The sequence below is a fragment of the Anabrus simplex genome, chromosome 1 (genome assembly GCF_040414725.1).
Source record: "Anabrus simplex isolate iqAnaSimp1 chromosome 1, ASM4041472v1, whole genome shotgun sequence".
NCBI classification, from domain to species: domain Eukaryota; kingdom Metazoa; phylum Arthropoda; class Insecta; order Orthoptera; family Tettigoniidae; genus Anabrus; species Anabrus simplex.
Window position 1 is genome coordinate 1,017,312,102 of NC_090265.1, and position 17,565 is coordinate 1,017,329,666.

General features: G+C 40.6%; 1 protein-coding gene across 2 annotated transcripts in view; it reads left to right on the forward strand.

Annotated features, from left to right (window-relative positions):
* Rbcn-3A (Rabconnectin-3A) overlaps positions 1-17,565 on the forward strand; it is a 732,274-nt gene that overhangs the window by 432,925 nt on the left and 281,784 nt on the right. For both annotated transcript variants that reach the window (XM_067136957.2, XM_067136958.2), the window contains exons 34-35: positions 2,548-2,655; positions 2,898-3,087. In XM_067136957.2, the coding sequence (XP_066993058.2) occupies positions 2,548-2,655; positions 2,898-3,087 (298 nt within the window). The remainder of the gene's footprint in view (positions 1-2,547; positions 2,656-2,897; positions 3,088-17,565) is intronic.

Here is a 17,565-nt window from a genome sequence, read left to right on the forward strand (position 1 = left end):
TCATCAGCTGATGATACACCAGGAAAAACATCTTAAATTTCAACAACATACACGCGGCTATGCAGGGTTATCAACATGACAACTAGAGAAAGGATATATGGGAAGCAGGCCGGGAAACCCTACAGAGGACGAGATCTTACGTGACGTTGTAGGGAAAGAAACGTGAGAGCATTACCCTTTAATCTAATTTACTCAACATATAGTATTTAAATAAGGTATAAAGAACACCAATTAAAAGGGTAACATTATCAATTAAGAAAAGGTTAAATCGAACCACGAGGTTCCTATCGGTGGTTCTTCAGAACATTAAATAACACGATATTACAATTACATTTAAGAAGGTGAGCATAACTTCGATGATGAAATTTACAAGGAAAATTTTCAGGGAATATGACAATTACAACCATCTTACAAGGCAAATACAAAAGTGTTTACAAGGAAAGAAAACAACGGAAATTTAAATTTAGCGCAGAGGCCTTCAGAGGTGCAGTCCTCTCCTAATACACATCAGTGAGGGACGCATAGCTCAACAGGTGTACACTAAACTGACGCAGAATTACTGGAGGCAACCCGAATGGAAAAATTAAAATTTACATTTACACAAAAGGTTAATAAAAGGAATTGCCTCCAAAACAAAGGATATGCCTAGCTGACGAACTAAGGCATTACAAAACCAAACGGTGAAAACCAGGGTCTAAGGTAAACTCCGAACAAATGAATTTGCATTTTAATATAACACTTGAGAAAAGAAAACATGCTGACGCCGGGATGGTTGGAGCCGCTGAGCGGACCACCTTACAAGGTGCGTCCGATCGTTAAAACGTACGAAAACCAAAGACGCTGAACAGAGCCTTGCTCCTGCTGAGGAGCCAAAAGGCCGGAAATTGGGAAATACTCAAACAGCCAATCAGGGAAGCTACCTATGATTCGACCCGAAGTTTCACCAATACAAATTAATGTTATTTTCGCCAATGGCATTACAGCACCATATATGGTAATGAGGGAAATATATTCTAGAGGCTTCAATTGCAAAATTCGGCGATTTCGTGATCGAAGCCTCCACGTGGCAACTACAGGATGATACAAAAATGGGTTACAACAAGCATATTACTGGAGGTCTCCAATATCAGTGTCTTCCAACACTCATAATGATTATTGAATATTAACAGTTCAGAGTCTTTCCTGTAAGTCCAAAAAATTCTTTAAATCCACAAATTTCACAAAAATTAAAACACATAGGAATTTACATGAATTTACAGCAACAAAAAAAAATATGTATATTCAATTGACTTCTTCAATAATGTCAGTTCCTTGGTTTCTTTCAAAGAGGATTTTATGACAAATTTTCAGTATAATATCAAGAATTAAATGATTCCACCGACTCTGTCAACTCACCACCGGCGACAATTCCTAATTCTGTCTTCCCTTGCTTTGTGTACAGCTGGTCTAAGGAACTTCAATTCACAAGCTTGCAGTTGACTTTCTTTTCTTTTATGTATGACACAACTCTCCAGACTTTGTTGTGATGGGCAGGAGGATAAGTTTTAAACTTGGTGTATTGAGCCTTCTGAGGAACTCCCTTGTCCCATATTATGTTCCGTACTTGATGAAAGAAGTTGGATCCTTTTCGTACCCATAGTCCACTTAAAAGATAGCGTAATAGTAAGTGGCCATTGTGTTAAAAGTATTTGAGCTCCATCAGTCAAGTAGTTCTTATGTGAAAACTCACAGACAGGCAAACGTATAAACTTTGAGATTTATTATTGCTGCCATTGTTTCCTTAAATCACGGTTCTCAAGGAAAGCCTTCGCTATTCTGAGATGATACATAGCTTACGGTACCCAAAATGATATCTTTCAAATGGTGAAAGAAATTTCCAAACAGTAGGTTTGTCAGCTACCATAGTGCATGCTTTCTGAACTGATGCCATGTCATCTAGGCAGCCAACCTACCAATTTTGACTTTCCAATCGTGCTGCTATATACCTAAATGAAAGCAAAATTCTACTGGAACAGATACTATGGCTGAGTTGTAATTTTGTCAGGTGACACAAAGTGCACCACCAGAGTTCCCTAACACTGTGTTCATACAGTGCATTGCACAGCAGGCAGTGAAAGGCCTTTTACATTTATCACCCCAGATTTGGTTCTTATGGGAAGGAAATTAATGTGCAATGGAGGTTTTTTTTTTTTCTTACATGCTATTGTAAGAACAAAAGAAGTATAGAATTAAGCCTTCAATGCTCCTGTGTTCTATGCAAAGTAAACTTAACAATATAAACAACAGAGATGCTGATTTATCATGTTGATCGTTGAGCTTTAGAACGCACTATGGCAATGAAGCCAAAGGATAATTATTGTAGAAAGCTTCAGATCACAGGTGAACTAACTCAAAATGTTATTGGGCAAGATTGTTTTGCCTGGTCTATGTTAACAGTAGGTTGTAACTTTCTTTGCTTTTCTTGCAGCCACTTGTCTCAGAGTTTCATTAGCTATCTTGTAGCCTTTTGCAATGTAAATATATATTCCACAATTATTTTTCTCACAGGTCTGTTTGAATAAATTGGAAGATATTCAGTTGGCGATGGTTCTAGCTCGGCTTTATGAAGGCGAATTAGACTCGACTCCTCCAAATCTCAAGAGGCTATTATATGAGGTGAGTACAATCAATCAATATTCTAAAGGCTAATGCCTTGTCGATGCAACCACTCTTTTCTTTCATTGGCTGTTCATTTCAATTCCTTGTAATTGTCACAACCTAACCTTGTCTTGATGTCGTACAAATACTTCATCCTAGGTCTTCCTCTCTCTTTCTTTCCCAGCACTTTCCCTTCAAGTATGTTAGTGATGAAGTTATGATTGATTTCTCTACTTTGTGTATTCATTATTGTTATACAGGAGATACTGGGTTGTGACAGTGAAGGTGGTAATCAGAACTTGTCTCGAGCACATCCAGACCCATTCTTGCGTTCCATGGCTCTTTGGATTCTCAAAGATTATACTGGCAGTCTTAACACCTTGTTGCAGACAAATGTTGGGTCAATGCATCCTCAGCACAATGATGAAGATAAGCCAGAAGGAGCCACAGGTACACAATTCTTGATGGTGTTTAAATGTTAATAATTTCAGATAACATACAAGAAGAATTATACTACCAAGCTGTAGTTATAGTATATACTAAAATTTATTTAATCTTGCATTGTTTTCACATTACATATCCTGTTTGGTTTTCTTGTAACTACTCCATCACTGAAATACCATCAAAAGAACAAAATTGTACCTCTCATATAGGTCATTATCTTAACTGTGATGAGAATATACAGTACCATTAATATGCGAAAGAATAGCACCAAAAGTTGAAAAATTATCTTGCATTTCATTGGGATTATTTTTCAAATCAGTCATAATTGATCTGCATTTGGGTAGCAGATTCCCTATTAGTTGTTTACCTAGTCTTTTCTTCAATAATTTCATAGAACTTGGAAATTTATCAAACATTTCCCTTGATAAATTATTCCAATTCCTGATTTTTTCCTATAAATAAATATTATTATCCTCAGGAGCCTAATGCAGCAGGCTGAAAATAATTTCCAGAGGAACAACTCAAGAGACCTGTACAAAGAACTTAAGAAGCAAGCGACCCAGTACACAGCTCCTACCCTCATCCTCCACAGGCCAGATGGAAAACTTCAACTGAACAATAAAGACTGCACCAAAACTCTTGCAGATTATTTCCAGAAGCTACTAAATGCAGAGGAACCTAAAGGAAAGCTTATTTTCCATGAGCCTTCACACAGGAACTCTGATTCTCAACCACCTACGAGAGAAGAAATAATGGACATCATCGGTGGTCTCAAGAACAACAAGGCTTCAGGTGAAGACGGCGTATTTGCCGAGATGTGGAAACATGCAGATGACCAGTCTTTGCAGAGTATCCATCAAATCGAAAAGGACATATGGACAACAGAGTCCCTACCCGAAGGATGGACGTCTGCCGTGATTCATCCCCTCCACAAGAAGGGAAGTAAGACAGACCTCAACAATTATAGGGGTATTTCCTTGTTACAAATTACCTACAAGATCCTCTCTGTAGCCCTGCTCAATAGTCACCACACAGCTAGACTTACAATTAGGTGAATACCAAGCTGGTTTCCGTAAGACTAGAACTTGTCCAGAACAGATACACAAGCTTAAGACAGTTCTCAATTACAAAAGCCAAGGTGGACATCCCTGGGTGGTGGTCCTAGTAGATTTTCAGAAAGTTATGATTCTGTGGACAGAGACACCCTTTTCTCCTTACTATGGGAACTTGGTCTGGATGGAAAAACCCTACGATTAGTTCAAACCACTCTGAGGAACACTACGTCCAAGGTCAGGTTCAGAGGTGAACTATCCGAAAGCTTTCCAATCAGAAGAGGAGTTAGACAGGGTGATGGTCTCTCCTGCATTCTCTTCAACTGTGTTCTGGAAAGGATCATTAAGGAATAGAGAACCATGCTACTACTGGGAGCTGGACTGAAGCTTGGGTACAAGAGAGAGAACCTCATTGTCCCATGCCTAGCCTTTGCCAATGACCTCATTCTACTGGCAAACAATATAGAGGAGGCTACCTACAACTTAGAGTCTTTATAGTGTAGCGATTAAGACTCGTCTGAATATCAGCATCCAGAAGACTGAATTTATGACCAATATCAAGGAGGCCCCTTCTACAGTTCCTCTCACAGACGCTACCATACGAAAAGTACCTGCAGTTAAGGACTTGGGAGAATATATCTCTGCGAATCAGAGCGAGAACCTAGCCATAGATGCCAGATGTGCCAAGTTTGAAAGGGCTTATTACTCGTGTCATAGTATCTATTCATCTAAGTACCTCTCCAAGAACCTCAAACTCAGACACTACAACTCGGGTCGTCAAACCACCTGTTATGTATGCTTCTGAGTGCCTCGTAATGGCCAGGAAGGGCCCGCTCAGAAAGCTGGAGTTAAAAGAGAGGAAGATCCTGAGAAGGATATAAGGACTAATCAGAGAGGAAGGAGGCATTTAAAGAATCCGCTGTAATGATGAACTGTGTGAACACCAGGAGGACATCATCACGTCTATAAGGAAAAGGCGCCTGACCTTTTATGGACACTTGGCCCGTCTGGATTCTCACCAACAGGTTATTCACTGTAACAGGAAGAGGCAAGACTTCTAAGAACAAATGGATCACGTCAGTTAAGTTGGATATGGAACAATTAGATATCCTACTGGGACAAACTCATGACCGACTACTGTTCCGTCACGCCATCGACACAGAGTTTTCCCAACGTCCCTTACAAGTAAGAAGACTACAGGAATTAAGTGGACAGAGGAGAGAAAGCTGGCTCATAGTCAGCAAATGAAGTAGTATTGGAAGAAGAAGAAAGCAACAACTTTACCGAAGAGTAGATACGAGCCCCGTAATCCTCAGTAGGCCTAAATGACAAAGAAGAAGAAGAAGATTATCCTCTTAAATTCCAACTTTATCTTCATATTATGATTTTCCTACCTTTAAAATCTTAATTCACCCGGTGAGTTGGCCATGTGGTTAGGGACGTGCAGCTGTGTGCTTGCATCTGGGAGGTGTGGGTTCGAACCCCACTGTCGGTAGCCCTGAAGATGAATTTCCGTGGTTTCCCATTTTTACACCAAGCAAATGCTGGGGCTGTACCTTAATTAAGGGCAGACCCGCTTCCTTCCCACACCTAGGCCTTTCCTATCCCATCGTCACCGTATGACCTATCTGGGTTGGTGTGATGTAAAAGCGAAATTATATATATATATTTTTTTTTTTTTTTTTAAACACTTCTTTCAAAGCGTATTCCTCTCCTAATGTTATTCCATGCTATGTCTCCACTGATAGCTTACAACATACTGCTTAGTCGAGGAGCTAATCCCCTTACTCCAAAGTCTTCCCAGCCCACAGTTTCCAACATTTTTGTAACACTACTCTTTTGTTGGAGCTCACCCAGAACAAATGGCACTGCTTTCCTTTGAATCTTTTCCAGTTCTCATATCAAGTAGTCCTGGTGTGGATCCCATACACTGGAACCATACTCAAACTGGGGTCTTACCAGAGACTTATATGCCCTCTCCTTTACATCTTTACTACAACCTTTCTTTGCCTCTTAACCGGGCAGTTTCCACTGAGAAACAAACATTTGTAACAGGGAATGTACTTTGACTGAAAAAGAGTTAATTCGTCACGCCCATTATCATGCGAGTGACGAGTTACCCCGTCACGCCCATATTATGCCCATTTTGACATAAATACTGTATGTCTTAAGGCTGGTGGTCATCTGAAAATTTGTGTTACGGAAGTTAGCATCATAAAACGTCTGACGGAAATGTAACTCTCTCAGGCTGTGATGTAAAGTGTAGATCGATGGTCATACGGTTTTACCCAGAAACCATGCAGGCTACGTCTAATTGCTGGTGGTCATCTGAAATTAGAAGCCGTTGAAGGACGGCCATGACCGAGAGACATATTTATGATCAATTGATTTTCATAAAGGGAAAAATGGTTTTGTTTGATTTGCATTTGTTAATTCAAACCATAACTCAATATTTCATACAAATTCTTGCAACTGCTTCAATATTTATTTTACTATCTGATACAAACGTAAAAGGAGCACGAGGATTACCTTGGCTATGCCAGTGCGAAGTGGTTGCATCACTTGTTGTAGGCAAGCAAATATCTTCTCCCTCTTCTTCATTTTCAGAAGCAAGTTCACTTTCACTTTCACAACTTGTGCTATCGTTGCTTTCCAAAGAGTTGTCATCTAATTTGTCATCTGAATCAATGAGATGAAGAATAGTTTCATCATCCAAACGACGCTTAGATATTATGTACGGGAAAAAATAAAATGAAATCATGGTGCGCACTGTCGCGCAGCAAGTCTGGAACCTACTGCATCTATAAAGGGATTGTAGAACTGGACTCAACAACAATAACAGACAAGATAACATGTCCCACCCATTAGATAACAATTTTCAAAGGCTCTGGATGAGTTAACTCATCATTACCCAATTGAGTAACATCTATCAGCAGACCAATTAACTCATCACGCCCGGTTAATAACCTCATTAATATGATTACACTAATGAAGAATATTCCTTATAATAACCCCAGGTACTTACAGTGCTCCCCATGAGGTACTATCACCCAATAAACACAGTAGTTAAAAACTGAGAGCACTTTCCTCTTGGTGAAACTTACAACTTGACTTTACATCCCATTTACCACCATACCATTATCCGTTGTCCTCGCATGACATTGTCTAGGTCCCCCTGCAGTCCGTCTTAATCCTGCAACTCATTTACTACTCTGCACTATAACATTATCTGCAAATAGCCTTATCTGTGATCCCAGTTTTCTACTCATATCATTTATATATTATATATATAACATCAAGGCCCTGCACCCACCCCCCCACCTCCTGTTAATTATTGCAGGATCAGATAACATTTCATCTAGTCTAATTCTCAGAGTTCTTTTTTCTAGAAATTTAGCCACAAAATCAACCACTTTGTCTAGTCCAATAGCCCTCATTTTTATCAGTAATCTTCCATGATCTGCCCTATCAAAACAAAAACATGGATAGGTCAGTAGCGATACAGTCCATTTGACCTCCTGAATAATACAGTGTTTGCTATATCTTGGAGGAATCCTGCAAGTTGAGCTTCACTGGGAAAACCTTTCCTAAACCCAAACTGCCGTGTATCAACCAGTTAGTAATTTTGCAAATGTGTCTATATAGTTGTCATTGATGCTTTCACGACCCGTACTTATAGACATGATACTCTATAGGCTATTCAGCTTATGCCGTGTCAAGAAAATAAGGTGAAGTTCTTTACGTTTCACAGAGAACTGTGCTGTGCGTCATCAGAAGAAATCTCGACTGTCCACGAGAAAGGCTTCTTAAACAACTTCTTACATTCTGGACTGGGCATTTTTAGGGATATTTAAAACATTATATCTCTGTACCTGTAGGAGATATTTGCATGATTCTTTTTTCTTTGTGCTTGTTTGAGCATCTAGTTTTGAAAAACGCTGTTTGTATTATGTCAATTCTCACTTGAGATTTTAAAATTGTTTATATATTATACCATGTTTTGGGAATGGAAAAAAGGTCTGACGGATAACTAAGCAAGTACAGTTTTCTGAAATACTGTATTTTGCTAATATAAAATGTGCATTGCAATTACAAAACAACAACAATGAGTACAATATAAAAATAATTTTTCATAATAATAGTAATAGTTACAATAATGAAAATGGGAGCTCTTATGAAATTTTTAATTGATAAATTTTGTCAAAAGTTACTCAAATGTAAAAATATTGTTCCATTTACCACAAAAGACTTCTGAGAAAGAGAAAATACAGTCTTCTAAACAGACAACTTTACTGTTATGTAGACAATCTTACGTATTCACGCAAATTTGAAATACGCGGGAACATGCGCTAGGCTGTAAAACGAACCTCAATCATAATTAAATATAAGAAGTTGTTTCGAATTCATATGTCAATAATATGTTCATTTGCGCATAAACTTATAATATATCATAAAATATCGAAAATATCACTTTAGTCAAGCACATGTTTGCTGCGAGAAGCCATGTCTTAGAGCTCACTGAGTGACAACATCTACTGATGCATGTTGATTGAAAATATCGTAAATTCTCTGACTTAGACATATAATACTGCCATCTGTTTAAATACTCTCGTAATTAATACATGAAGAAACACGATGTAACCACCAGAATGCGTGCATAGCTAGTTCTCGATTTTTAGTGAATTGTCAAACCTTACTACGGGCTATGCCCACAACATGGCCTGAGCGTAATATCGGCCGCTGCAAGCTATGTTCGCAGTTAGACCAGAAAGAGTTAAACCATGACTTTTTAAAATTTGGTTTTGAATGCAAATATTGATTATCAAATGCATTATATTATATTATATTATATTGTATTTGATTCTGCCTGTCAATAATTATAAGCAAACTGGACAAAAATCATCAAAACTCAAATTTTGGTTTATTCTTGACCATGAGCTTTGCTGAAAAAACTCTTAGGCAGTGAATACAAAACTAATGATTTAAGTATATTTTAACATAAAAAATTTAAAATCCCCATCATATGTTTGTGCCAGAATGGTAATAGACTATCAAGACAAAGACTGTATACTGTAACAAGATGGGACAGTGCTATGTTATTGCACAGTATTGGTTGTGCTGCCATCTAGCAGATGTGGACTGTTGTGAATTCCTGAAGGCTTTCTATAATAGTAATTTATAGATACTTCTTTGTAAAGGACTCAGGGATATGGGAGAAGGAGTCTGATAGTATTACAAATATATTTTAGTTGGCCCTGTGGTCTAGGATTAGCATGTTTGCTTTCATCCAGAGGCTCCGAGATCGATTCCTGAACAGGTCAGGGACTTTTATCTGGACCTGAAGGGCACAAAAAGTTCATTCGACACTCCATGTCATATGATGTTGACATGTAAATTATCTCTGGTGACACATTTGGTGTTTACCCGACAAAATGCATTAAATCTCAGCTATAGACGCCCAAGAGAGTTTTGGTTTACTCAGTCTGCCATCTAGTGGGCCTAGAGCAGGGCCTCTCAGTGTGCATGCGCGTGGTGCATGCACTGTGCACGGTGCATGCACTGTGCACGGTGCAAGAGACGACTTGGCTTGGTCGAACAGACTGCAGACCCCCCCACTCCTCGATATGGAGAAATAGCGCTTACTCTCTCTTCCTCACGCCTGTCTCGCTCGCTCCGCCTGTCTCCCTCTGCCCCACTTGCGCCGTAGCGCTCCAAATCCAGGCTGACTTGAGCCGAGCATAGGCGAGTTGAGCCGAGCTTAGCCGAGTAGCCCAGAGACGAAGCCTTGATCCGAGCCATGCCGAGCGGCAGCGATGCACAGTGCACGGAGCTCTTGCGCCTCTATCTGCACGCGTGAGATTTTGGGCGTTTGAGAGGCCCTGGCCTAGAGTAAAACACAATGTCGAAATTGACGAGCAGACAGCCAGATGGCATCAAATTGAAATTTCTGCACACGGTAGCTGAGGCATTATTATTATTATTATTATTATTATTATTATTATTATTATTATTATTATTATTATTATTATTATTATTATTATTATTATTATTATTATTTTACTGTAAGTACTTAGGTGTGAATATAAGGAAAGATATTTATTGAGGTAATCACACTGACAAGGTCATTAAAGTAAGGTTACAGACCTCTTCATATGGTTATGAAAGTATTTTGAGTTTGTAATAAGGATGTAAAGGAGAGGGTGCATAAATCTCTTGTAAGATCCCAATATCTGATTACTGTTTGCATGAAGGAGTGATACCAAATGAATGCACAGTTTCAATACTAGCCCCAGTGTACAGGAGAAAGGGTTACCCAGCTTAACATGTGTTGTTTGTAAGCTCTGGGAATGCATTCTTTCTGATTATATTAGACACGATACTGTATAGGCTTTTGGGCTTATGCCATGTCTCCAGTTGTCGGTGTTGCCAGACAAAGTCAAGGTAACAACTTATCATTGCGATGTGAGGCCATACATCCCGCCTCCTATGCGATGCTATCAATGCCAGAGATTTGGATATATGGTATCTCGTTGTTCAAATGAGTCTGTGTGTGGTACATGTGGAAGAGTAGCTCACGGCGCGGAGGAATGCACAACTCCATACAAGTGCACTAACTGCTTTGGTCTTCATTCTTCTCGAGATCGGAACTGTCCGACATATCTGAGTGAGAAGAAGATCCAGGAGATCAAGACCCTGGATGGTCTTTCCTACCAGGAAGTGCGCCGTAAGTTTAATTCCACAAATACACCTGCCCGTACACTCGACTACAGCGTGATAGCTCAGAGTCTCCCAGGTTCTTCTTTCACAACATCGTTACCCGTGATGATCGCTGCACCCAAGGTGGCCGTTGCTCCTCAGAGCAAAGTCGCAAAGAGTATAAGTTCGAAGAGGGGGACCACCCTTCCATCAACCACCAAGAAGTCTGTGCTGGCTTAGATGCCAGCCAGTACAGAAAGGGGAGAAGGCTAAGTCTTACCCCTTAAGAGGTTGGCGAAAGCTGTGACCACGCCGGCGGAGGCAGCATCGTCGACCAGGGCTGGGAAATTATCTCCCAGCTCGTCTAAACTTGAAAAGAAGGCGGAGAAGAGGAGCGCCCTTACCGGACGTTCCCGCGCTTCTCCTACAAAGGGGAAATCGTGCCCTCCATCCAGAGGGTATGAATCTGCGCCATAGGGTACGCCTGCTCCGAAACCTGCACGTTCCCCTCATAGGGGGGCTTCCCCCCTCGGAAAGCGTCGAAGTTCTGGGCGTCAGTTCCGCCGTCTGTCAGTGGTGGGATGGACATCGGGCTGTCATCTACAACCTTCGGATGTAGGTGTTGATAGTGTTTAGGTTTGAGAGCATCTTGTCGCTCATAACCTAACAATCTTTTTATACTCCACACTCTGGCACTGTTACAGTGGAATTGTAATGGTTATGACAGGGATCTTCCTGAGTTGCGTCAGCTCATTAGTCAGTTCGCGGTGAGTATAGTCTGTATTCAGGAGACAAATTTCAGACCAGGTCAACATACGGTCTTGAGAAATTTCAGAGTATGCTCGACAGAACGATATTATGCTCACCTGGCGTCCGGTGACGTGGGTATTTTTGTTCGTTCTGATACCTTTAGCGAAAGATTCCTCTAAGAACCCCACTGGAAGCAGTTGCGTTGCGGATACCACTGCCTGTCATAGCAACAGCGTGTAACGTTTATTTTCCAACAGGCCAGCCTCTTAATATAAATTAGTCACTAACCTTATAGATCAGCTTCCACCTCCCTTTCTCTTATTGGGTAATTTTAACGCCAATCACCCCATATGGGGCTCTGAAACAACTTGCCCCAGGGGAAGGGATTTGGAAATATTAATAACAGAGCTGGATTTATGTATTTTGAACACAGGTGAACCAACTCATTTCAGTGTCCATTACGGCACATACTCTCTTATAGACTTTGCAGCTGAACGTTGGTTCCGCTGTTTTGGTCGAATACACACGACCTCTGTGACAGTGACCATTTTCCCATTATTCTTACTTTGTTGAAACAAAAATGCATCGAGACTCCTCCTCGATGGATTCCTAAACATACTGATTGTCCAAAGTAAACATCACTCGCTATCTTTAACAACAAGACGCTGCAGACTGTAGACGGTGATATAACTTACGTAACAAAAGTTATCCTTGCTGCTGCTGAGGAGTCCATTCCCTTCTTCTCAGGGACTCCTCGCCGAAAATTCGTTCCTTGGTGGAATGAAGAAATTGCAGCAGCTATCAAAGAACACCGTTGCGGTCATAAACGTTATCGTAGGCAGCCTACTGTGGCCAACTTGGTAACATTTAAAAGGCGCGAGTTCCTATTCGCCAAAGTAAGAAAGCTTCATGGGAGAGATATGTGTCGTCTATGACGTCACATAGTCCATCGTCTCAAGTGTGGACTAAACTTCAACGTATTTCGAGTATCCAGGGATCATCTTCTGTATAAATAACACTTGTATGTTTTTATTGTTCTCCCACCTATTCAATACAATACAATCTTAAAAGTTAGGACTTTGTCCTTATCAAAATGTTAACATAAAATTAATACATTGGATGGTACATGTTTCGCCTATCAATAGTAGGCATCATCAGCCATTTTTTACCTTAGGAATAGCCGGGCTGAGTGCCTCAGACGGTTAAGGCGCTGGCCTTCTAACCTCAACTTGGCAGGTTCGATCCTGGCTCAGTCCGGTGGTATTTGAAGGTGTTCAAATACAACAGCCCCGTGTCGGTAGATTTACTGGCACATAAAAGAACTCCTGTGGGACTAAATTCCGGCACCTCGGCGCCTCCGAAGACCTTAAAAAGTAGTTAGTAGGACGTAAAGCAAATAATATTTTCATTATTATTACCTTAGGAATAGATCAGGTACCTGATTGGAAATGACTTATGAATACTGTTAAAAACTATGTCTTGGAAAATGAATTAGAGATCATTAAACAACTATTACAATATAAAATGTGGTAATCTATTACTTAACAATATTTGTGTTAATGTTTGAGTCTAAAAAATGACAATTATTTGAAGATTACAACATAGGTAGTTGGTTCTTGATATTAAAAGATGTTACAATAAAGATAAAAATCAGAAAGTACATTCTATTTAATTGTCAAAAGGCGTATAATTAAAAACTTGAGGAAAGTTGAGCATTGATAACAGTCGTTGGTTCTTGAAGTTGATAAGTATTGGTTTTCATTTATATGCTTATAAATTTTGAAGAATTTTCATATGGCTTGGTTCTTTTTAAGATATTAGTTGGAATGCTGGTACCATAGGCTATATTGAAGTTCGTGTAGACGTCATTTGGCAACGTTGACAACAACGTTCCCTTTCCACTAGTACGCTCACCTCAACACATTCAACAACAAAGAGCCACACCCATCACAAACTCTTCCCACAAATACTACATTTAAGAAGATGGCCAAATGACGTCTACACGAACTTCATTATAGCCTATGGCACCAGCATTCCAACTAATATCATTTTAGAAAGAACGAGGCCATATGAAAATTCTTCAAAATTTATAAGTATATAAATGAAAACCAGTACTTACCAACGACCGTTACCAATGCTCAACTTTCCTCAAATTTTTAACTACACACCTTTTGACAATTAAATGGAATGTACTTTCTGATTTTTCTCTTTATTGTAACATCTTCTAATATCAAGAACCAACTACCTATGTTGTAATCTTCAAATAATTGCATTTTTTAGACTCAAACATTAACACAAATATTGTTCAGTAATAGTATACCACATTTTATATTGTAATAGTTGTTTAACGATCTCTAATCCATTTACTATAATCTATCAGCTTCATTGTTCTAATCCATTTTACAAGACATAGTTTTTAACAGTATTCATAAGTCATTTTCAATCAGGTACCTGATCTATTCCTAAGGTAGAAAGTGGCTGATGATGCCTACTATTGATAGGCGAAACATGTACCATCCAATGTTAACATTTTGATAAGGACAAAGTTCTAACTTTTAAGATTGTATTGTATTGAATAGGTGGGAGAACAATAAAAACATACATGTGTTATGTATACAAATACTTTCAATATGGACCCAAAAATGAATTTTATCACGTGTAAAATCCTGTTCTGTACCGGGAATTTCCATTGCAGGCAGTATCGTCATTGAACTACTCTCGATTGTTAACCCTCTAGCTAGCCATTTCGCGGATGTGTCTGGCTCTGGGAATTACCATCGTGACTTCCTCGCTCTGAAGCTGGAGGCAGAATGTCATCACCTTAGTTTTGCCACTCGAGCTTCAAAGGACTAAAATGTGCCCTTTACAGAGTGGGAACTCCGCAGCGCCTTGGCTCTTTGCAAGGACATGTCCCCTGGGCCAGACAATATCTATAACCAGATGTTGAAACATCTTAGTGAGGTTAGTCTATTATATCTCCTTTGATTATTCAACCGAATATGGATAGAGGATGAGTTGCCGTCTGAGTGGCGAGAGGGCATAGTCATACCTGTCCTCAAGCCTGACCAAAATCCTAAGTATGCAGGATGCTATAGACCTATTTGTCTCACTAACTGCTTGTGTAAGCTATTAGAGTGGATGGTAAATCGCCGACTGGTATGGTGTTTGGAGAAACGAGGACTTTCGTCCGAGTACCAATGTGGTTTTTGAGCCGCTCGCTCGACCATTGACCACCTGGTTTGCCTGGAGAGTTCTATCCAGGATGCGTTTCTCCGCAAACAGCATTTGGTGGCTGTTTTCTTTGACTTGGAAAAGGCCAATGACACCACACGGTGATATGGTATCCTTTCCGTCCTGTACCATTGGAGATTCTGAGGTAACTTACCGCTATTTATTGCGAATTTTTTGTCCCTCAGTCTATTCCATGTCCAAGTTGGGAGGGCATATTCACAATACCACGTACGGTTAAATAGAGTCCCACAGGGATCGGTTCTTGGTGTCATTCTGTTTGCAATTGCCATAAACGGTATTGTCGCTGCTGCTGGTTCAGCAGTGATACCATTGCTATATGTGGATGATTTTGCTCTGCACTATAGCTCGCGTAACATGGCAGTCACAGGGCGACAATTACAGCAAGCTATTAAGAGAGTGGAACAGTGGACCTTAGAACTTGGCTTTCGCGTTTCCACCGCAAAGACCTCTGTTGCCCACTTTTGTCGACAACGCAGTCTTCACCCGCATCCTGAGCTTTATTTAGGAAATGTTGCTCTTCCTGTAGTTGACACCGATTCCTTCGGCTCCTTTTCGATAGCAAATTATCGTGGGAGTCACACATGCGGCAGCTAAAAGTGCAATGCACCAAGAAACTAAATATCTTGAAGTTCCATACCAGCACTAATTGGGGAGCTGACCACATGGTGCTCCTACGATTCTATAGGGCACACATTTTATCCAGGTTGGACTATGGCAGTGCAGCATATGGCTCAGCAAGACCAGGTGTCCTTGCGAAACTGAACAGCATCGACCACAGCAGGGTTAGATTGGCGACCAGAGCTTTTCGAACCAGCCCCATTACTAGCCTGCTCGCTGAATCTGATGTGCCACCTTTACACCTGAGGCGCCAGCAAATGCTTCTATCGTATGCTGCAAATTTGCAACAGATGCCACTTCACCCAAGCTATCCTTGGGTATTCAACAATGGACACTGTCGGCTGTATGCTGCTTGTCCTCGAGCAACGCAGCTGGTTGGAATACTCTTGGATAGTAGTCACGGATTGTTTCATGTACCTTCGGTTCTGTGCCTTGTTAGGCAACCAAGTGGAGTACCTCCGTGGGTAGGACGACGACCTGAAATAATCCTGGATCTGCACACTGGCCCCGAAGGAAAACATAGACCCTTCGATTTATCGGAGGCTCTCCTGTCCGTTGTTGGGCGGTATCCAGGTTCAGTCGTCGTTTACATGGATGGCTCGAGAATAGACACAAAAGTGGGCTGTATGTTCGTTGTCGACATTGATAGGTTTCTTCTTGCTCTCCCAGAAACCTTTAGTGTGTACATAGCGGAGCTCTATGTTATCTGTGAAGCTCTGCGGTACGCACTGTCCGATGAGCACTGACACTTTCTTCTGTGTACTGACTCCTTGTGTTAGCTACAGTCTATTGATACCTGTTTCCCACGGCACCCTCTGGTGCAGCTGATCCATGACCTGCTGGCCGGGTGTTCGGATGCTGGCACCAGAATCACGTTTATGTGGCTTCCAAGCCACATGGGTGTAGAGGGAAGTGAGTTAGCAGATAAGGCTGCCAAGGAGGCAGTAACACTTCCCCCCATTGCCTTACAAGGTTCCAGCAAGTTATATTCGCTCTCAGCTGACACATCTGGTTATGTCCCATTGGGAGAAGGAGTAGGAGGCCACTCCACTTCCAAATAAGCTGAGAGCGATCAAAGGTACAACGAAGGTATGACGGACTTCCTTTCGGGCTTCTCGGAGGGAAGCAGTGGTATTATGTCGTCTTCAGATCGGCCATGGTGTCCTAGCGCAGTCCCATCTATTAAAAGAGGAACCCCCATCCGGTGTGTACTTGCGGCAGTCATGTTACCGTGGTACACATACTTACGGAGTGCGTGGACCTGGTCGATCTGCGCTGTAGGCTAACACTCCCGAGTACCATCTCCCTCATCCTGCGAGATGACGAGCAGTCACCAGACTTCGTCATTCATTTTATGAGGGATAGTGGCTTTTTTTAATGCGTGTAATAATGTCCTTTGTCTTCGTGTATTTGTGTTAACTGTGCTTTTATCCCTTTGACTCTATTTTAGTTCATGTTTGCGTATTTTAATGTGTTATTTTAACTTCTGACATGAATTATGTATGTATTTATATATATATATATATATATACTTCCAGGCAATGCCTTTTTCCATTATCACCTCTATTTTTTTTAAATTAGAAAATAAGGCTATGCGAATTAGATCCACTGATTGTTTAAATCTCATAATCATTTTTCATCACCATTTATTTTTAACTCTAGTCAGTGGATACATTTTAACATTTTAATCATCATCTCATGTCGTCCATTTCATTCCATTAGGGGCAGATGACCACAGATGTTAGGCCCCTTTAAAGAACAAGCATCATCATCATCATCATCATCAGCAGCAGCAGCAGCAGCAGCAGCACTATATCCCCAGAAAACTTATTAATCCCAAACGCTTTTCTAGATTTCAGCATTATTTCTTTGTTAATATCTTTATTATCATAGGTAAATTTTAGTATCTTGCCAGTATTGTATAAAGGGCGTGAAAATGAAATGCTCCATAGGACTCGCAATCCTAATAGTGTCAGGTTTGGAAAGGAAAAAGAGTCAACAAAGGGAGGGCAAATAGGAAAGATGAAAGTGAAGAGCCTGATACCAGAAAGTAGAAACAGTGCCAATCATGCTCCAGTCGCTATTCCTCCCACACAGTACCCACTGATAACAATCT